The sequence below is a fragment of the Bubalus kerabau genome, chromosome 19 (genome assembly GCF_029407905.1).
Source record: "Bubalus kerabau isolate K-KA32 ecotype Philippines breed swamp buffalo chromosome 19, PCC_UOA_SB_1v2, whole genome shotgun sequence".
Taxonomy (NCBI): domain Eukaryota; kingdom Metazoa; phylum Chordata; class Mammalia; order Artiodactyla; family Bovidae; genus Bubalus; species Bubalus kerabau.
The window spans coordinates 59200242-59222959 of NC_073642.1; the positions used below are offsets into that span (position 1 = coordinate 59200242).

General features: G+C 51.4%; 1 protein-coding gene across 1 annotated transcript in view; it reads right to left on the reverse strand.

The window, feature by feature from the left end:
* Nucleotides 1-22718, reverse strand: part of ASB2 (ankyrin repeat and SOCS box containing 2) — a 48101-nt gene that overhangs the window by 21884 nt on the left and 3499 nt on the right. Inside the window, exons 2-4 of the mRNA XM_055556525.1 lie at nt 12190-12466; nt 3941-4039; nt 287-453 (exon numbers count right to left, since the gene is read on the reverse strand). Of these exons, the coding sequence (XP_055412500.1) occupies nt 287-453; nt 3941-4039; nt 12190-12395 (472 nt within the window). The 5' untranslated portion in view covers nt 12396-12466. The remainder of the gene's footprint in view (nt 1-286; nt 454-3940; nt 4040-12189; nt 12467-22718) is intronic.

Sequence of the window (22718 nt, forward strand, 5' to 3'; positions counted from 1 at the left end):
GCTCCCAGAAGTCAGCCCTCCCTCAGTCCTCTTCTAGGAATTAGACTCTCCTGTCCTGGAGGGCTGGAGAGGTGGCAGGATGGGGTGGGGAGGGCGGAGTTGGGGAGGCGGGGGACACGTCACTTCCTCCCTCCCAACGTGCTGACTTTAACTCTGCAAGGTGGGGTGGTACCTTGGCCTTGCCCTCAGTCATCACAGTCGTTGTGGGCCAAAGCTCCAGAAGGAAAGTGCCACCACCCATGGGTCCCAGTCCCACCTGTGGCCGCAGCCCGACCCGCCACCTCACCTCGGTGCAGGGCCTTCAGGCAGTTCAGCTGGCCGTAGTAGGCCGCCTCGTGCAGCGGCAGCCAGCCCTCCTTGTTGGGTTCTGAGAGGTTCTTGCCCGCCTTGATCATAGCCGTCAAGGCCTCTTCATCACCTTCCTTGATGGCCTTTATCACAGGGTCCACGGGCCTGTAAAAGCAAGGGGCGGGTCATTCCTCAGGACCGGGGCAGATGGAGGCAGGGCCAGGAGAGGGGTTGGCCATGGGATCACACAGCCCTGCTTGTCCCCGCTGCTCTGGGACAGGTGCTCAGCCCCTGCAGCTGTGTCCTCTCGATGAGAATAATCCTTCCTAACCCACACGGGCGAGCCCTGGGAAGCCTGCCCCGACCTCAGGCCTGACCTTGGCCCCTCCAGCTCTTAGCCCCATCACGGCTTCTTTGGCCTGCCCGCCCGCGGCAGCCTCTCCCTGCCTCCGGTCATAAGCCATCGACTCATCACTTGTCTTTACACGTCTTTGATCATTTGCCCACCCTCTGTCTGTCTCCTTCACTGGACTGTGAGCTTCAAGACCATAGCGCCTGTATCTTTCTTTTATCCCTCATGATTTGATTCCCAGGGCCCAGCTCAGCGGCTGGTCCATAACAGGTGCTTGATAAATATTTGCTGCTTGAAAGAAAGAGCGAGAAAGAACACAGAAGGAAGGGAGGGAGGGAGGAGGAAGAATTCAGAATTTAAGAACCGAAACAGGGAATTCTCTAGGGTCCAGTGGTTAGTGCTCCGCCCTTCCACTGCAAGGGACACAGGTTCAATCCTCGTTCAGGAAACTAAAATCTCACATACCTTGCCACTAAGCAAGCAAACAAAAAACCAACCCAACCAAACAAACCCCTAATTCTTTCACTCCTTCATCTCTTCTATTTCCCAAAAGGCAGTTTCTTCCCTGTTAGATTTTTGCTTGTTTCTTTGGGAATTTTATTTGCATCTCATTCAAAACAACTTTGCAATGATTTCCTTTGAGCATTTGGAGGCATGAAAGTGAAAGTGAAAGTTGCTCAGTCGTGTTTCATTGTTCAAGACCTCATGGATCACATACCCATGGAATTCTCCAGGCCAGAATACTGGCGTGGGTCCCCTTTCCTTTCTCCAAGGGATCTTGCCAACCCAGGGATCGAACCCAGGTCTCCCTCGCTGCAGGCAGATTCTTTACCAACTGAGCCACAAGGGAAGCCCAAGAATACTGGAGTGGGTAGCCCATCCTTTCTCCAATGGATCTTCCCAACCCAGGAATAGAACCGGGGTCTCCTGCATTGCAGGCAGATTCTTTATCAACTGGCTATCGGGGAAGCCCTATTTGGAGGCAAATCAACCTATGAGAATAAATATGGGGGCTCTGGATCAGGCCTCACCTGTGTTCCATACCCTTGTGAGCCCCGCTGAACTTGGAGCGTTTCCATGTCTTTACCTCTGAGTTGGGCACCACAGGGGGAAACTCTACTAGAAACATGGCAAGCTCATTCACCTCCATAGATGGAAACCAAGGGTCCCTTTTACAAGGAGCTCCTTGGTGGCCAAAAGAGAATTAGGGCACCCCTCTGTCCCTGCAGCTTTCAGTGCCTGGCTCTGCTGCACCAAGACCATTGTACCAGGGGAGTCGGACATCCAGCGCTGGCCTCCAAAGTGGTGGATAACCAGCCCCATGGGAGTTTTAATGATAGTTAAACACCTTCCCTGCATGTAGCACTCCTGAGTGTACCAAATGCCTCCACCTCAGGGCCTATTTGCACTGAGATGAAAGCACAGACCCCTCAGAGTGGGACTATTCACATTGAGCATCTCTCTGGGGTCTTCCCAACCCTTTTCCTTACTCCAGATCCTTCTCCTCACCCCTAGAACTTTTAGCTGCTACAAGATTTAAATGCCTGGAGGACTAATACATCTGAAGCTGTCAACAATTTAAAACTCATGAACGTCAAAAAGATTCCAGGGCCAAGGTAAAAGATAACTTCTTAGCTTGACTCATCCAAGCCACTTCACTTGTTCATTCATTCATTCATTCTCTGAGCTGACCTCCTCCATCCTTAGAAAGTCAGTGAGGACCACGACTGCTATGGTTCCACCCTTGGAAAACATGCTGCATAAATGTTCCCATCTGCCGGATGGAGGAGGTGAGACCAGAGGCCAGCCTTGTCCCAGGACCCTCACCCCTGTCAGGGGCCCAGATAGGCCTGGAGCGTCTGCAGGGCCAGCCCCTTCACCCTCCCAGCTGCTTCCTGCAGCAAGAGCAGCACTTCCTCCCGGCTCTCAGCCTCTCTGGTTATTAATAGCTTCAGAGCACAGATGCCGGTTAAGTTACAGATCCAGCAAGGACGATGGGTAACTGACCAGATAAGCCCTGGAGTCCCCATCAACGCCATCACTACCACCTTGACGAGCTCCTCTTACGAGCAGCCAGAGCAGCCCCTGTTGGTGTCAGGAAAGGCCCCGGTGGGGTAGGTGTCTCGTCTCCCCCGGAAGGTCTCTTGTGGGACCCGGGTGAAGTGGAAGGGAAGAGGGCTGGCTATTCTTGTGGCCTTGGTGGTGTGCGGTGTCAAGAGAACACTCTCAGGACCTGCCGCCCAGCTTGGGTCTCGTCCAGCTGTGGTGCAAGGACCCGGGAGTGCTCAGGCACACACACCGCTGGCTTGTCTGTGAGCTTAGCCAGAGTGCCCACCTCGAGGGCGGGGGGAGCTGTTGGGGTGTCAGGCCATCAGAGACTAAGAAGTCACACAGGACCCTGGAGGCCACTCTGTCCTAATGCAGGACAGAGACTCAGAGAGGGACAGCGACTCGTGGACAGTTGCGCAGGAAGTGGCAGCAGCGCAGAGACCAGAAGCTGGTCTCACTTTTCCAGACAATCACAATCCTACCTGCAGCACCAAGGAAGAGGTGGGATAGGGCTTGCGAAGGGCTGAGAAGAAAAAGTAAAGCATTGGCCAGTCACCTCCTCCCCACAACGTAACTGATCAAGGATACTGGGTCTCCAGCGATGGGACCCCTCTTTGGCTTTTAGCTGCTTCTAGGGTTGATATGGGGGAGCAGAGACAGAACTCACACAGAGCTGTTTTCAAGGACACGCCTAGCCTGGCATTCTAGTACTAGGCAAAGAGAGCCCCTCCTGTGGCTCAGATTGTTTCTCTGTTTTAGCACCTGGCACTTAATAAATAAAAGCAACAAAGCAAAACCGAACTTGTGGGTGTGGGCTTTGTGGATGTGTTCAGACAGACCCATGCTGATGGCAGGGGGGAAGTGGGTCAGACGAGTGGCAGATTCATCAGCCTCAGCTCTGAGCCTCTGGGGTCCTGGGGCTGTCTCCCCAGTCTCCCTCTCGCTGGGTCCCCAGGTTCAGAGCCCTGTGGGGTGACTCCAGTACACAGGGCCCATTGGAGGGGGCAGCGCACCCAGGGGTTAATCACAAGCTCAGCCTAGCTGGCAGGTCCTGGGGGATAGAGTCTGTGACCACCAAGCCCGGCTTGGCTGGAGCCTCTGAATTTCAGGGGAACATACCTGGAAGAGGTGTGTGTCTTTGGGGGGAGAGCTGTCCCTTCCTGGGGCCCGTGGGCCTGCCTTCCACCCCCAACCCCAGTCTGGAGGAGAGTGAGCTTGGATGGTCTGGGGGCCACGGCGGGGGGCACTTACGCCAGCTGGGAGGACTTGCTGCGGTTGTATTTCTGCATAACCTCCTGGAACAGGCCCTTGGGGGCTGAGGTCGGGGCGCTCTCAGGAGACACAGCAGACCTGGAGGGTGCAGGGCAGGAGTGAAAGAGGGAAAAGTATTCCGTGTATGAGAAGCGGGTCATGGCCGGAGGCAGGAACGAGGATGGAGGGAGAGCGCGGGGGAGACTGACAGACAGACACAGGGCTCTGAACCAAAGCAGATGGCCGGGTCCTCCCTGTGTCTGGACGCAGCTGCTGTGTCTCCAGATTATTTTTGGCCCTTGGAGGAAGCCCTGGGAGATTTAAATGACCATATAAGACAACAATGAGGTTAACCTCACCCCACGCCCCAGGTCCCCCTCCCCAGCCAACCACGCAGGAGGCAGATATGAAGCAAGGTGACATTCTTCACCCAGAAGATGTGAGAAGTAGTCAGTGGCAGGTCCCAGGATGAAAAGCCCTCAGTCTCGGGGCGGGCTGGGCTGGGTCCCAACAAGAGATGGACAAGAAATTCACCGGGGTGGGGGACAAGGAGAGCAAAGCTGGGGCGTCAAGCCAGGTCAGTGACCCACCCCCACCTCGCTGGCTCCTCATTAGAGGGTCCTGCCATCCCAGGGTCAGAACAAACAGTGCAGAGGGCACATCAGAAGGATGCATGAGGGTCATGAGAGCCAGGGCTTGGAGTCAGACTGACATGGGTTCAAATCCAGCTCTGGTACTTCCTGGCTATGTGACCTTGAACAGGTACCCCTTCTCTGGGATTCAGTCTGGTGAGGCCTGAGTGCGTGAATGGTGTAAAGGGCTTATCAGAAGGCCGGGCACAGGGCTCGACAGGTGTCCACCATCGATCATATCATGATTTCGTCTCTCTGGGCTCAGTTTTCCTACCCCCACCCCAGGCTGTTGTAAGGACTGCTGCTGCTGCTGCTAAGTCGCTTCAGTTGTGTCCGACTCTGTGCGACCCCATAGATGGCAGCCCACCAGGCTTCCCTGTGTAAGGACAGGAGGGTCAAAAGGAAGGGTGGTGGCCTCTGTACAGATCCGAATTGGTTGGAGTTGTCATGGGAACAGGATTTGCTGGCCCCTCTTCCAGCAGGTTGGGGGTCCTGGGGCCATGGACACCCTAGAGGACCCAGTCTGATCTCCTGTGCCCTTCTTGGGGTGCCCTGAAGGATTGGGGAGGATGCTGGTACAGGTGACCAGCCCCCTGTGGGCCACGGAGGTGCTGGAATTGTAGGCCCTGCAGATTTTGTGGGCACCCTCAGCCAGGTGGGGACACGGGGAAGGGTGAGGGGCAGAGAGACGGGCAGGACGCCAGCACCTGTCCCACGCGGCTCATCACTGCAGCACGGTCATCATTCCCGCCTTCCTTCTCCCATACCTGTTCCTGAGCACTGTGAGGCCGAGTGTGATGCCACGAACGCTAGAGTGGGTGCCAATGCCACTGCTTTGTCTAGACATGGAGGCTGAGGCTCCAAGAAGTGAGAAACTGCCCCAGGCCCACACTCAGCTGCGAAGTTGCCGCCTGCCTGTCCGTGGAACTCTGACGATGGGCTCTATTCCCCAGAGCCTTGGTCTCTCCCTCTCTCCCACCTCTTTATCCTCTCTCCGGCCCTCAGTCCACCACACTGACAAGCCCTGCAACTGGGAACAAGCCCCCACCCCTCTGTGCCTCAGTTTCCTCTTTTGCAAAATGAGGAGGCGGGACCAGACCGGGGGTCCCCTCGCTGCTGTGGTGGTCATGGAGCTTTCACTGCAGTGAGCTCACGTGGAGACTCAGGAGGTCATACACATCCAAGGCCATGTCCTGGGGAGGGGGCGCAGAGCCTGGGCCTACCAGGGTCCTCTCCCCCAGCCCCAAGAGCTGCTGCTTCAGCATCATTGCTGCACTTGCTGCGTGTATACGTGCTCAGTTGCTCAGTCGTGTCTGACTCTTTGCAACCCTGTGGACTGTAGCCCGCCAGGCTCCTCTGTCCACGGGGATTCTCCAGGCAAGAATACTGGAGTGGGTTGCCTTTTCCACCTCCAGGGAATCTTCCCAACTCAGGGATCGAGCTCGAGTCTCCTGTATTGGCTGGTATATTCTTTACTCCTGGCCCTGAAAAGGGGAGACTTCTGGGCACAGCGGCAGTCCCCAGCCCGAGGGTCATGACAAAGCCCTGGGCTTCTACATCTGCGTGGTCCTGGGGACCCAGTCGCTCTCATCATGGGTCCATGTGTGGCCTCATCACTTTTTGCTGTTAGACTGATTTTAGCCAGGTAAAAATCATTGATAGCAGCCCACTCCCACCCTGAAATGAGGACATTTCACTGATGGCGTAAAAGTAACAGCAAGAAATGGACGGTGAGGCTGATGGGGGTGGCAGTGAGGTGGTGATGGTGACTTTCCCTCATGAAGTCTCAGGGCAGCACCTTCTTTCCATCCTCCCAGCTCCCTGGTTGGAGGCAGGGCGCGGATTGCTCCCACAGGCGGAGGAGGAAACAGACAGACCAGGTTTGTTTCAAGGAGACCTTCCCAGCTCCTGCTGGTCCCACGCCCTGCACTAGGCCCTGGGTGGTGCAGATTGTTGATGTGATCCTCAAGATGTTCAGAGATCTACAGTGTTGGGGGGCCAGGACACCCACCACCACCGGGCTGCAGGGGAGGGGCTAGGAGACAGGCCGGAGGACTCGCTCTGGGGGCTCTGAAATCAGGTGTTAACTGGGCTGGAGGGGCAGATAGGGTGAGTGCTCAGAGCTGGAAAGTGTGCGGGGTCCCCAACTGGGTTCCATGTTCTTTCTGATCAAGCCTGCTGACCCCACTTCCCCTCAGGTCTGGAGCAGGGAAATTCCCAGCAGAGAAAACCACCAGGGCTGAGTCATCCGAGGTGAGAGGGACCTGGCAGGATGTGGGCACAGGTCAAGACCTGGAAGGGGCCCAGGAAGGCCCGTCCTCTGTGTGGGCGGGCAGGTCGGGATTGGGGGTGTGTCACCATAGCCAGGTCCCTGTCCTGGAATCCAGCCCATCCTGATCCTGGCTTCAGACACGGGTCAGGCTCGGTGAGAGTGGGGAGCCGGGCAGTGATGACAAGGTCCCCTAACTTCTCAGCGAGTCCTGTCGGAGTTAACGAGACGCCCAGGCCAGTCCCAGGAAGGGTGTTAATTTGGCCTGGACCTGGGTGAATGCGGGTAGCAAGCAGGCATCTTAATAGCGGAGGGAGCTGATAACAAGACTCTTCCCTGTGCCTGCCACCCTACCAAGCAGCATCCGATACCTGCTCTCTCATCTGGTCCTTACACGAACCCTGTGTCCAGCACAGGTGTCACGAGTACAGGGTCTGGCACAGTCGTGTCTGACTCTTCGCAACCCCATGGACTGTAGCCTGCCAGTCTCCTCTGTCCATGGAATTCTCCAGGCAAGAATACTGCTGTGGGTAGCCATTCCCTTCCCCAAAGGATCTTCCTGACTCAGGGATCGAAGCTGAGTCTCCTGCATTGCATGCAGATTCTTTACTGTTTGAGTCTCCAGGGAAGCACATAGTAGTTGCTTGATGAATTTCAATGAATATTACAAAACAAGCAAAAAAAACCTCTGAAAGGGTAATACCCTCTATGGCAATCTTGGTGGTGTGTGGTTATAGGCCAAGACCTCAGATTCCTGGAGAACCAGCCCTCTGTACTCATGGTTACAGAGAAGGAGAGCTCACATGAGGTCACTACCTCCATGCCCATGCCACCCATGAGGGTTCTGCTTCCCTCTCATCCACTGGCCAACTCATCCTTCCTGGGCTGGCCAGAGAGGACTCACAGGTAGAGGAGAATGTGAGTTCCGACTGCAGCAACTTCTGCCTTCCCATCGAAGGCTAAGATTCATTGAGAGCTTGCTGTATACTGAGTCTTATGATAGGCACGTGGCACAGAGTACTTCATTTCATCCTCTAGACCACTTTGTGAAGGCAATATAATTGGCTCCCTTTTGCAGATGAGGAAACTGAGGCTCAGAGAGGTTTACTTCCTCTAGCCTGTTTGACGAACTCCTATTCATCCTGCAAAGCCTACCTCCTAGACTAAGAAATAAATCAACTCTTCCTGTGTCCCTCTAACACTGAAGCAAGCCTTTTTGTTGCATCTATCCTATTTGATCATTATGTACCTCTGAGCCTTGCCCTCGTTAGACTGCAAGCTTAGGGAAAGCAGGGACCAGGCCTGATTTACATACAAGTGCCAAGAATGAAGCTGGAACATCATAGTTGTATAGTAAAAGTGGCTTATTTGAATTGTTTGCAGCTGTGCATACATCAGCTCAAGCAAGTTCCTGCCTCATGCTTTCATTTTCTTAGAAATGTAACCTTAAATAAAATGCAGAAGTTTGAAAACTGGAAGACCCAGCCTTCTAGACCCATTTGAACTGGTTCATATCAGTAACCCTGGACTTCCTGCTTCATGAGTGCATGAATCCTGTTTCTTTATTGGATAGGAAGTTCCTCTTCCATTCAGGGAGTCCTCAGTGGGCCAAGGTTTGGCAAATGATTGTCATACATATTCAAGCCAAACCCTTTACCTTGGGTTCATGGATCATGGTTCAACCTTTTATCCTGTGGTAGAAGAGAAGCAAATTGGAAAATGACTTTAAGAGGGAATATTATATTTTCTCTGAAATGCTGAGCTGGCTTTCATTTCTAGGATCCCAAAGCACCAGTTGACCTTTATGTCCACATTTGCCATTTTGGTCACAAGCAGGTAGCAATAAATTGTATTTCTAGAGAATTTTATTGGATTCAAAGTACACTGATCTGCATAACAACATTCACTGGGCATCTACAGTGATCCAGGCTCTTTGCCAGGCACTCATTGGAAAAGACTCTGATGCTGGGAGGGATTGGGGGCAGGAGGAGAAGGGGATGACAAGGATGAGATGGCTGGATGGCATCACTGACTCGATGGACATGAGTCTGAGTGAACCCTGGGAGTTGGTGATGGACAGGGAGGCCTGGCATGCTGCAATTCATGGGGTTGCAAAGAGTCGGACATGACTGAGTGACTGAACTGAACTGAACTGAACTGAGGATACAAAAGTGAGTAATATCTGTTCCCTGTCCCCGAGGAGGTCACACAGTGTCACTGGGGACACTCTCAGGAGGCCAGATAATGTCTTCCTACAGTGACACAAAAGCTTGTCCAGGAAACGGAGGCTGTCATGAGATGAGCAGTCAGGGTTTGCAGGGAGGAAGTGGGGGGAAGTCGTTCAGGGGGCAGGATGTTGCGGGGGACTTCAACACCTACCTCATCTGATTTGCTTTTCGTAAGAAAAGGTGCCAGGTGAGCCTAGGCAAGTTTTGTTATTACCATTTTAGGGATAAGGCTGCTGGGGCTCAGAAAAGTCAAGTCACTTGCCTGAAGTCACACAGCCAGTAGTGACAGAGGAAGGATCCAAACCCACTCTACACCCACTTCTCTTTCCAGTCTAATCAGCCACCGCCTCACTCAGGTCTGCATTCACCCATTCATCCGCCTACAAAGAGCTCTGCGGTGTTGCCACAGGTCAAGCCCCATGTGCTAGACATGGGGCCTCACAGGAAGGAAGACAAGTGAGGCTCCGGCCTTCAAGGAGTTCACAGGTGAACAGCAGAAATAAAAAGATAGAAGCTGTAAGTCATTGTCAGGGCAGCGAAGTAAACAGCCAGGAAAGTAAAAATGCAACCTGCTTGGTCGGGGAGTCTGCTCAAAGATGAAGAGGGGCTGGTCACGGGGAGCCTCTGAGGACATGTGTGACGCCCGCCTTCTAGACATGCTGTGGGTGCACTTAGATGGACATGGTGATATTCGGGGATAAATGTGTTCAAGGACTCTCTTGGGCCCTATACTTACTCTCAGGCTGTGTCTGAACGCAAGTCCATATGTCTCTGGTTGGGGTGGGACCCTAAATCTCAGTGGGGAAGAGGCCCTTGGAAGTGGAGGAGGGACAGGAAACAGAGGCCTCTGTAGCATCAGCACAGCTGGCTAAGTGTCTGAAACTCAGGGCGGGTCAGACCTCGGTTTGGGTCCTGGACCTGCGGGGCGCCTGTGTTGTCACATGTAAACTGGACCCCGAGACATCCACCACCTTCTGTGGCTTCTCTCAGGGTCAGGTGAACGCCTGTGGGCTGAGCTTGCAGGGCAGGAGAGGAGAATTTCATTAAAAATCCCATGAAAGGGACTTGCTTTCCCAGCAGCTCTGCCTCCTTTCAGAGACGAAAGGGCAGAACAGAACCCAGGCGGCCGCAGGTCACCTCCAGGGTGCGGAGAGGCAGGCTCAGTCCTCCTGCCCTGCACGACTCTGCCTGGGTCTTAGGTGAGGATCACGTGGCCCCGCATAAGTCCTTTCCCTGCTGTGTGAGAGGTTTTTTCTCAGGATAAATGTTTACACCCCACAGTGGGCCTCTACTTCCTACCCTAAGAAGAAGAAGGAGGTCAGGGCCCAGTGCTAATATTTTCAAGGGTCCCCAGGACTCCTGGGGGTGGTTCCCACACTGAGGAGAAGGCTGCAGAGGTGGACCCAGGTTACATGGTTTGTGTTGCAGCTAGGATGAGGGGAGGATGCTCTTCTCTCTATCTGATCCCCCTGAGAAAGAGGAATGTGTGGTCTGACTTAGGCTGAACCGGCCAGAACAGGAACCAGGGCTTCTAGAACATGAGCCACCACAATCTTGGCTTTGGACTTCTGCATTTCAGATTGAGTCCCAGGATGGGACTTCCTTATGCCTGCCTGCCCCTTTAGGGAAGGGACGCCTGAGTGGTGGGCATCCCAGGCCTTTGCTCAGCCTGCCTGGCAAAAGTGGTCTAGCCTCCAAAAGGCCAAAGTCACCCTTTCATCAGGGGACAGGGTCAAGGTGTACCATCACCCACCTTCATCCCTATCCACTGGTTCTGGGCATCAGAAAGCCTGTTTATTGTTGCTGCTGTTATTACTATTATTGTTTGAGGTTCAGAGAGGTTAAGTAACTTGCCCGAGGTCACACAGGAAGTCAACTGGCTGTTGAAGACAATAAGATTTGAGGCCCATGCCTCAAGGTAACACCCACACAGTGTTATATCACTTCCTATCCCCACGGAGAATGGACACATGTATATGTATGGTTGAGTTCCTTCACCGTTCACCTGAAATTATCACAGCTATACCCCAATGGTTAATAGGCTATACCCCATTACAAAATGTTTCTGGTGTTAAAAAATAATAATAAAAGTAAAAATTTTAAAAATTCCTGCAAATACACACTTGACTTGGACTCCATGCTGAGCAAAAGCATTTTTAAAAATGTATATGCTTCTTTTCTAAAAGCATTATAAGATCCAGTGCCATTTTAAGATCCTAATTACCTCCCTGCCTCTCATTTCCTATGAAGGGGGTAGGTGTCTAGATCTGTCTCTGGACATGCTACATGTCCAGCATGTAGCCACGTACGGCTAGTGAGCCCTTGAGATGTGGCTAGTCTGAATTGAGATGGGCTGTGAACGTAAAATACACACTAACTTCTAGAGACTTGAAAGGAAAGGGCATGTAAATATCTCATTTGTAAGCTTCATATTAATGACATTTGGAAATGATAGTATTTTAGATACAAATTAATTTCATCTGTTTCTCTTTACTTTTTAGTGTGGCTCTTGGGATAGTCAAATTGCATCTATGAAATTACAGTTGAGGCCCACATCATAGTTCTACTGATGCAACCTGGCGCTGCTGTAGATGGTCCAGCTAATGGGATGATGAGGTCATATCGAGACGGGGGAGCCAGAACAGAAGGCAAGATGGCTTTGCCAGGCAAATATTACTGCTTCTCAGACATGTATTTCCAGGGAGACAGCATAGATAGGGTTGTAAACTCGCCAGATTCAGCACCTCAGTTCCACTGCATCCAATCATAAAGCCAGTGATGCAAGACTAAGCTATGGGCTTTGGAACCAGATAGGTTCAATGTCTGCCACACAATCTGCCAGCTGTGTGACCCTGGACTAGTCACTCAGCCCTGAGCTTCAGTTTCCTCATCTCTAAAATGGGAATATAGCACAGAGATTCCTAGAAGGTCCTTAAGAGGATAAAATGAGGCAAAGTGCGTAGAGCACCCAGGGCAGTGCCTGGCACCTTCAGAGCTCAGTAAGCTTAGATAACAACTGTAAGTCATTACAGTGTGAAAATACAGCTTAGAGACCAGGCTACTGTGGTCTTGGGTTAACAGTGTTTGGGATCTGCACCCTATTGGATGCCCCTTGCTCACCTGGTCCATGGATAGAAGTGGGCGGGTTCACGGTTGACACGTGTGGGCACAGTGGTCTCAGTGGTGGTTGGGCCCCGAGTCTTGTCAGCCAGGCTCTGCTCAATGGCCATCTGGACCAGCTCGTCCTCGCTCAGGCTGCTGTACAGGTTGTATTCCTCTTGCCCAATGGCGCGCGGTCTGCCCCGAGCACTGATCTCAGTGGCCATCCTCTTCCACGCCTCACCTCCGCCTCCAGAAGACACTCAGCAGGGAGGAGCAAGCATCAAACCAGAAAACTCTGTGAGGAGATCAAAGCCATCGTGGTAACTAAGAGTTTGGAAAGTAGCTGTGTTTAGACACAGGGAAGGCTATGCTTTCTTGCAGCAATCACACAATCATGTTTCATCCTTTCGTTTTGTCATATGATCTACCCAATCACCCATTCACCTATCCATCCATCCATCCATCCATCCATCCACTCCTCTATTCATCAGTCTGCCAGCCTGACTATCCATCCAACCAACTACCCACCTGTCCAATTATTCATCCTCTGTTGGATCTAGCTGTCCACCTACCCACTCATTTATCCATTCACCCTCCCATTCATTCACCTCACCATCCATTTGTCCAACCTTCTAATAATCTATCCATCCAACCATCCATGCTCCTATCCATCCACTCATCTGTCTATCCAACCATCCAGTCATTCACCCATCTCTCCACTATTTAACCTCTGATGTATTTCTGTCCCCCACCCAGTCATTTATACATTCAGCCACCTATACATCTATGTATTCAACCAACCATCCACTCATCCACGGTTTATTTTTCCATCCCAGACAGCCTATTTATGCATGTATGCATGCATCATTAATTGAGAGATTATTTACTGAGCATTCTTCTAAGCATTGGTGATATAACAACGATACCAACAACAGAATCCCTGCCGTCACAGCACTTACACAACTGTGTTCACATTCCTTCCTTCCAATTATCCACAACACCTTATTCCCCACTTCTCTGCCCTGTATTAGAGTTGAGATTATTAGAGATGAATCATATGCTCTAGTTAAAAATCAGTCATTAAAATCACTTGCCATGTTAATTCCAGGGACTGTCTTCTTAAAAAAAAAAAAAAAAAAGCCTAAAGGTGAAATGGACTTTGCTTGAGTCAACTGCTTTAAGGAAATGAGGCCAAATCAGCTAGGCCTGACTTTTGTTTTGACTGGCTGACATGCAGTGTGACTCTAGGTCAGTGATTCTGAGCCTTGATTGAAGATTGGAGTCATATAAGGTCTTTTAAAAAAATATGCAAAATACCAGGGCTGTAATTTGGTTTGCTCAGCAAATATTCACCTTCCTCTTCCCCTCGAAGGCAGATTGTTCCCCTGTCCTTCCCCGCGGAGTTTGGGCTTGGCCTTGTAGCTTGCTCTGGCCTGTGAATATTGGTGGACATGATAAGCAGCCAGTTGACACGCGCATGGGCAGTGGCACTCGCTCCTCTGCCAGCTCCAGGACTCCCCCTGGAGCCATTGCCCCTTAGCTGGGCCCCAGAGTGAACCCACTTGGGGCAGCCTTAGCCCAACCTGCATAGAGGAGCTGTGTCCAGTGGGCCTGCAGCCTGAAGCTGAGTAGCCCAGCCTGGCCTGGCCTAGATCAGCCCATCGACCTGCAGACGCAGAATACCAGAATAAACTCTCTTTTTTTTTTTTTTTTTTTTCTTGTTTTGGCTGCACCACATAACTTGTGGGATCTTAGTTCCCTAACAAGAAATTGAACCCCTGCCCTCCTCGTTAAGATCATGGAGTCCTAACCACTGGACCACCAAGGAGTTCCTGAGAATGAATTCTTATTGGGGGTGCTGTGTTATGTAGGATTCTTGTGGCTCTAGATAACTGATACTCAAAAGTCTATGCCAGGCACTTCACAAAGAAAAGAGCTAAATGGCCAACCACCAGAGGTAAGGGCACTTTACTTCCTAAGTATTTGGGGAGAATGTAAATTAAGACTCCAATGTAATACCGCAATATACCCACCAGAATGGCTCAAGAGAAGATGGGAAATGATGAGGGTTAGAGAGGATGCGGAGAAACCAGGATGCTCCCTACTCCTGGCAGGAGTGTCAAAATGGGATGGCATTTGCTAATGCTGAGCATATTTATTTCCTTTGACCCTCAAATCCCCACTCCAGGCTCTATGTCCGAGACTTGTGTACGAAAAGGCAAGTTCAAGAATATCCATAGCAGCACTGTTCATAATAACCCCCGTGGAAACTCCCCAAATGTCTATCAGCATTTGAATGGATTACTACATTGTGGTATATTCACGTGACAGATAGTATACATCATTGAAACACTCAAATCGCCGCTGTACTCAATAACAGGATGAGTCTCATGAGCCAAACTGAGCAAAAGAAATTGGATAATAAAGACTATACACACACCATTCAATTTGTATAAAGTTCAAGAACAGGCAATGGAGAGTGGTTACCTTTAGGAGTTAACAAAGTGAGAAGGACCATGAAGGGGGCCAGTCACACAGTATTTTTTTAAGACTTTTTTTTTATGAGGACCATTTAAAGTCTTTATTGAGTTTGTTACAATTTTGCTTCTGTTTTATGTGTTGGCTTTTTGGCCCTGAGGCATGTGGGGTCTTAGTTCCCTGACCAGGGATCGAACCTGCACCCTCTGCATTGGATGCGGAAGTCCTAACCACTGGACTGCCAGGGAAGTCCCTTGTATTTCTTGATCTAAGTGGTTTACTATTGGTTGGTTCTCTTTGAATCCTTGGAGCCATTCAAGTGATCTGTACGCTTCTCTGTGAGTACATTATACCACAATAATATATCTACTTTAAAAGTATATAAAATTGGTTCTCTATAAAGGATTGTGTTTGGACCTCATCTCAGACCCATTACGTCAGAATCGCTGGATTCTGGTGTGTGGCCTGGGTATCACTCTTCTTCTAAGAGCTCCACAGGGGACTGGGAGCCATCACTTGGCAGAATGAGCAGTGATAAAGCACAAGTCGGGCAGGGGAGCACCGTCCGGGGTGGAGGAGGGGCAAGGGATGAGGACACGGGCTGAGTCCTTGGTAGGTATTCTTCTCATGACTGTCACCGGGGCTTACATGGTAGCTCGGTGGTAAAGAATCTGCCTGCCAATGCAGGAGACTGGATTTAATCCCTGATCTGGGATGATCCCTGGAGAAGGAAATGGCAACCCACTTCAGTATTCTTACCTGGGAAATCCCATGCACAGAGGAGCCTGGAAGGCTACAGTCCATGGGGTCCCAAAGACTCAGACATGACTTAGCTACTGAATGTACACACACACACACACACACACACACACACACACAATTACTGTCACAGCCCTAAGAGTAACAACTGTTGGCCTATGAAGTTCCACCTGATCTCCTACCTCTACCATTATTATTATTTTGCAGCAGCAACATCAGTTTTGCTTATTGTATAAATAGCTCAAGACTGGGAATCAAAGAGACTTGGGTAAATTTCCCAGCTCAGCCATGAGCATCTTCCTCTCTTGGGCCCTTGGTTTTTCTATCTGTTAAATGGTGGGATGGACTAGATCCTGCCCTCTGTCACTGGCACTATGCAGCCAGGTGGTCCCCACAGCCATCTGGGCCAGACCCTGCTTCCCACGCCTCCTTCGCTACCCTGTGCCTAAGGTCCCTGCCTTGGCTTTTCCAGGCCTGGAGTCCAGCTCTACCCCTGACTTGGAACAAGGCAGAGACTCAATAACTGTGGTGCTACCTGACCGGAAGTACTGACGCCCAGTGCCTGGCCTAATGTTTTGATGCCTCCACCTGAGGGCATACCTCTGCTCCAGGCCAGTGGCAAGGGGGAAGAGCACTGGACTAAGAGTCAGAGACCTGAGTTATAGTCTCCAAGTTGATGCTCAAGTGCTGTGTGACCTCAGCCACATCCCTGTCCCTCTCTGGGTCTCAGTTTTCCCATTGCAAAAGGAGGGTTTTGGCTAGAAGGCTTCCAAGGGCTCTTCCTGTTCTAAAATTTCTGCAGCGCATTGAGGTGTTTGGTCAGCTCTGTGCTAGTGAAGCCCAAACTCTTTGTCCCTGGGGGTCCCTATGGCCACGTCAACAAATTCTCCATAGGTATGGAGCTTAGCAGGGGGAATAGGGACTCAGGTAGGAGTAGAAGGATCTCAGATCTGAGAGTCAGGAACTCTAGGTCTAGTTTCAATTCTTCAACTTACTAGTTTTGTGACCTTGGTCAAGTCACTTCCCCTTCTGGGCTTCAGCTCCTTTATCAGTAAAAATGGGAACAAGACAACCCACTTCACCACGTTGTGGAAGCCATACCTATGCTGGGTAGGTGCGGGCAGTGGGGAGGAGACCCCTCCAGTCCTTCACCCCAAGATAGCCATTGGCTCTGCAGCCTGGTGTGGGTGGTTCAGAGGCACCTGGACAGCACCCAGCTCCAGCGAGCACCCCTTCCCTGACCAGATTTCTAGGAAGGCGAGGGCAGCTAGGTGATGCTCACCTGGAGCTGCCATCTCCGGCAACTAATGCCAGACTCCCCAATCCCCCATCCCCCACCCCCATGGGTGAGATGCATCCAGAGACTTTCCCTTTTATCATTTATCTCATGACATTGCCTTGACAACAGCCCTAGAAAGTAAGAACGTTTTTTGTTGAATTAACTTACTAAATCTTATGCATCCTCGAGCCTTCCACAAGGACTTGATGTCCCTACGTACTTGATACCCACACATGGGTATGATGGATGAAGCAATTACGATTCAGAAAGGGGAAGGGAAAGGTTTGCATGAGGACAGGCAGCTGGAACATAGGGCTTTGGAGCCCAAGCTTCCTACCTCAAAGCCAGTGCTCCTTCTGGGAATTTCAGGGACACGGATCCAGGTAAGCAGCACTCATGGGGTTGTGAGCAGGCAGGGATAATACTGCCATCCTCCTCCAGCCTGACATCTGCACAGTGGGCACGGTGTCAGGCTCTCAGCCCATGCAGGGGAAGTTTCCCAGATGGGGGTTGACCTTGAAGGTTCTTGAAGGAGAGGAGCTTCCCCATTTTCGCTGTGGGACCTGACATCTCTTGATTTTCCCATTGAGATCCTCAGTCTGTCTGCGGCCACACCACCCTGAACAAGCCCAATCTCATCTGATCTCGGCCTGGTTAGTACTTGGTTGGGTGATCCTCAGCCTTGAGTAAGTTCCCCACCTTTAGAAGCCTCATGTGCAAAAACAGAGTCACTGGTAAGGACTGTTGTGAGGAGGTGGTGGTAGAATTAAGAGGGCGCAGGCGTAGCGGGCCTAGCACTGGACCCGGCTGTTGGTGTGGAAGCCTGAGATGCCCGGTTGCTTCCCCGTCACTGGGCTTCCCCATCATAGGCTAGGGCTGCTGCCAAGGACACGGGGGTGTCTCCCCGAGGTGGGTGGGACTCCTCAGCCTTAGCCTGAGGGGCTGTTAGGGAACAGCCTCTGGGGACACTGGCTGGGTTCAAATCACAGCTTTGCCTGTTATTAGAAGTTCAGTTACTCTACCTGTTTAGTTCAGTTCAGCTCAGTTCAGTCGCTCAGTCATGTCCGACTCTTTGCGACCCCATGGATTGCAGCACACCAGGCCTCCCTGTCCATCACCAACTCAGGTTTGAGTAAACATGAGTTTACTCAAACTCATGTCCATTGAGTCGGTGATGCCATCCAACCATCTCATCCTCTGTTGTCCCCTTCTCCTCCTGCCTTCAACCTTTCCCAGCATCAGGGTCTGTTCCAGTGAGTCAGTTCAGGTGGCCAAAGTATTGGAGTTTCAGCTTCAGCATCAGTACTTCCAATGAATATTCAGGACTGATTTCCTTTAGAATGGACTGGTTGGATCTCCTTGCAGTCTAAAGGACTCTCAAGAGTCTTCTCCAACACTACAGTTCAAAAGCATCAATTCTTTGGCACTCAGATTTCTTTATAGTCCAGTTCTCACATCCATACATGACTACTGGAAAAACCATAGCCTTGACTAGATGGACCTTTGTTGGCAAAGTAATGTCTCTGCTTTTTAGTATGCTATCTAGGTTGGTCATAACTTTTCTTCCAAGGAGCAAGTGTCTTTTAATTTCATGGCTGCAGTCACCATCTGCAATGATTTTGGAGCCCCCCAAAATAAAGTCAGCCACTGTGTCCACTGTTTCCCCATCTGTTTCCCATGAAGTGATGGGACCGGATGCCATGATCTTAGTTTTCTGAATGTTGAGCTTTAAGCCAACTTTTTCACTCTCCTCTTTCACTTTCATCAAGAGGCTCTTCAGTTCTTCTTCACTTTCTGCCATGAGGGTGGTGTCCCTACAATGGGCTTAATAAGAGCACCTGTTTCATGGCAGAGTGACGGGGGGGGTGGGGGGTGGCGGTGAGGAGGTGAGGTCCTGGGTGATGCCCTGCCCCTCTCTTGTCCTCAGTTTCTCCCCATCTTCGTGCTGCTCAGCTTGATTTCTGCAGCCTTGGCTTGGGGGCTGGGCCACCTTCTGGGCCTGCATCCAGGAAAGAGGCCGGCGGTCTCACAGGACCCTCTGGGAGGCTGATTGAGATAAAAATAGCCCTTTCCCAGGGAAAGTGAGAGTGCAGTGGGCCCTGCCAGTCAAGCTGGGGGCCTGCGGTGGAAGCAGTGTTTGAGCGTGGCCCATCCAAAGCCAGCTTGGAATAGGGGAGACCGAGGCTTCCAGGGGCCCTCTTTTCCTCCTTTGTGGGTCCCCAAACATTGGCTCCAGGGGAACCCCCACCTCTCCTAGGTGGCATCTGTAAAATGGGGGTAACAGTTGCTGTGACAGGGGTTCTTGTGTTAACACAGTCAAGTACTCAGCACAATGCCTGGCCCATCCACAGTCGGTGCTCTTCCAAGCTGGGCCTCAGTTTCTACACCTGTAAAATGGGCATAGAAACATGGGCCCTTGCAAGACTGAAGTGAGGATTAAATAATAGCATTTGAAAAGTGGTCCTTCTTCCTCTGGTTCCTTCCCCTCCCTACAAATCCAGGCTCCCTGACAGCCAGGGTCTGCCTGGGAGCCGGCAGGGGCCTGGGTTCCCACAGATGGGGTGGTGTCTTTGTGGCTGTTTGGGGTGGGAAGAGTGGCTTCTTGATGTCTTAGTAGAAACTGGGGCTGGGAGCATGGCTGGGAGTGTCGGGGACAGGAAAGGGCCTGGCAGTCATCTTCCAGGGCACCAAGCTCCCACTCTGCTGGGGACCTGAGTCAAAGGTAAGAGCCCAGATAAGCCACTTCCAGCCCTCCGCTCATCTGCCTTCCCTTTCCTTCCTCGTCCACTCACTATCTGTCCCAGATGCCTTCCTGTGGCTTCTCCACCAGGAAGCCTCCCCGATCTGATGGCTGAGGAGCCCTGAGCTACCTCAAGGGCACCCCTCGTCTCCTAGTACTCTGACTGTCCTCTGTGGGCCTGGCTCCCTCGGGAGTCCAGAGGCATCCATAGAGCAGGGCATGTCATATTCATGCCATAACCCAAGGACCTAACCCAAGGCCAGGTACACAGTAAGTACTTAATAAATGTCAGACGGGCAGGTGAATGAATGATTGGTCAAACCTTGGAAGCACAGCTATGGTGAGAAGACCCTGCTTTTGGTAGACAGCATGACCGCAGATGTCTGACTGCCTGGGTTCAAAGCCGGTTCTGCCACCAGCTGGCCGTGTCATGGGAAGCAGGTTGCTCCCACCCCTTCTGCCTCACTTTGCCCTTCTGTCAAATAGAGGCATAGCAGCATCTGGTCTACAGAGGTACAGTCAGATGAAACAAGGTGACAGGTATAATCATGAAGCAGGCCACTTAGCACGTGGCCAGTGGCCCAGGAAAACCTGCTAACACTAGTCCACGCTCCTGAGATGCTGTGATTCTCTGCTCTGACTCATTCCTGCCCGGATGCTGTCACCCGGAACTCCTTCCCGGTTGGCAGTTTCTGTGTGAGCCGCTTTCCCCTCAGCTGTGATCAGGAGGGACATTAGTCCAGGCAGCCCCGTGGGACCCTGTTGGGCGGGCCCGGGGGTGAGTAACGGGCTCAGTGCTTGGGAAGGAGGGAGATCGTCATGCCCTCCCCAAGCCCAGCCTGGGTGCAGGATGGATTCTGCCCACCACTTCCAAATCCCTCACTCCCCAGGGCCCCTCCCACCGCCTCCTCCCTTCCTGCGTACATGACCTACTGTCCTGGGAACTTTGGAAGAACCCACAGCCCGTCCCACTCCTTCTAATCCTGGGTTTGAATTCATGTGTTAGGTGACCGCCTACAAACAACAATAGAGGGTGTCTAGTGAGCACTTATTTCCTGGAATAGGGATGGCACGTAGTAAGGGCTGGATGAGTGTTTCAGGCAGGGTCGACTTACGTGTTTTAGGTATGAGTGTGGACTGTCTGAGTCAGGTCTTATGCAAAGCGCTGTGTTTCAGACACTGCAACAAGAACCACAGCCCTAATGCCTCCCCTTGCAGTTAATTTACACTCTCCTGAACGTTGTCCGCTTGAGCCACGTGGTAGATCTATGATGAGGGTGTTTTTGTTCCCATTCTACAGATGAGGAAACTGAGGCAAGAGCAGTTCAAAATTGACAAAGAGACCAGAGGCTACACCTTCTGACTTCACACCTAGTCCTCATCCCATGTAACCAACAGATTTTAGTCATTTTGTAAGCTTTGAATAAAGGGCCAGGTTAAACTGAAGACTATATATATATAAACACACACACATACGTGTACATTCAAAGGGGGCTTCCTTGGCTCAGATGATAGAGTATGGCTGCAATGCAGAAGACCTGAGTTCGATTCCTGGGTCGGAAAGATCCCCTGGACGAGGAAATGGCAACCCAGTCCAGTATTCTTGCCTGGAGAATCCCATGGACAGAGGAGCCTGGCAGGCTACAGTCCATGCGGTCGCAAAGAGTCAGACACCGCTGAGCAACTAACACTTTCACTTTCATATATTAATATATTATAAATGTATATACGTATATGTTATATAAGTATATAATTGTCTATCGATGTATTCCAGGGCGTCCCAAACATTCCATGACCTTAGTCTGAGGCAGTCCTAACCTCTGACTGCTTGGTGAGCCTGGGGCCATATGAGGAAGTGAGGAATTGGCCTGGACTGTTTCTTGGCCCCTAGGGTTCTCAACTCCACTTCTTGTGAAGCCCAGTAAGTTTATGAAGCTTAATCTTTCTGATCTGCTGTTGCCCCAGATCCGGAGGGGTCCTGGGAAATCTGAGGAAACACTTCTAGCTGGAGACTCCTGTTTGTAAAACATTAAAGCATCTCTTCCCTTCTCGGGTCCTAAGGCTTTAAAAGCTAAACCATAGAAAAGGCTGGTGCTCATACCACTATGTATAAAACAGATGAACAACAGGACCTTCTGTATAGTACAGGGAGCTATATTTAATATCTTGTAACGACCTATAAATGAAAGAATCTGAAACAATACATATATTGGGTTAACCAAAGAGTTCATTCAGATATGGAAAAACTCTACTGAACTTTCTGGTCAACCCAATATACATGTATAACTGAATCACTTTGCTGTACACCTGAAACATCATAAATCAACTACACTCTAACTGAAAAAAAAAAAAGCCGGTGCTGTGGGTCCCTGCACCATTTTCTGGCCAATTTCACACACTGCACCTTTTGACTTTCTCAAGACCCCTGCACTGGGGGAGGATTCTTCCCATTGCCCAGATGGGGAGACTGAGACCCAGATTGTAAGTGGTAGAGAGCCCCCCTGCCCCTGTTTTCATCAGACTCTCTGACACTGAACGCTTAGGGCAGTGGGCAGGGGTTAGTCTGGAAGTCTCTGCTAAGGGCTGACCTGGCCCTGGGGGGAGCGGGAGTGGAATCCAGGCCATCTTGCTTGGCCCCCAGAGGGGCCCAGGTTAGAGCCCCAGGGTGGGCCTTTGCAACCGGCAGTGCTGACAAGCCTCTGGCTGCTGGCGTCTGGGGCCTCACAGCTGTTAGGATTTGAGCCTTTGTTCAGACTCTAAAGCTCTAAAGCCCCTCCCAGCTCTTCTGATCTCAGAAACTTTGATGCAGGTGACATACACACTCCTGGCTTCCCTCGGGAGCTAGGCCTCTAGATTTCTGAGGCTGCATGAGCGTTGTTGGAGGTTACTGAGCTGACCTGTTACTGAGTAACCTGTTGACGGTTACCTGACCACTGCTGACCCATAGCCCAGGAGGGGAAACTGAAGCCCAGAGACAGGGTTCGACCGGCCCAAGCCATCAAGGAAGGAGGTGACGAACAGGGATTTGAACGTGCCCAAAGCTACATCCGCTCCCACGCCACCATGCCCCCAGACCCTCTGTGTCCAGCATACACAGAAGAGTCCAAGACTGTCCTAAACGAGCTGAGCACCGCTTGCCAACCTGAATCAGGATGAATCGCTTACCAGGGCTTAGGACCCTGATGACGTTTTAGAATATTATGTATTGATTGTTGCAAACTGCGGGCAGAGGCTACCCCCAAAACAGGGGGAGAGAAATAGGGGGAGGGGGAGACAGGGAAGAAGAAAAAA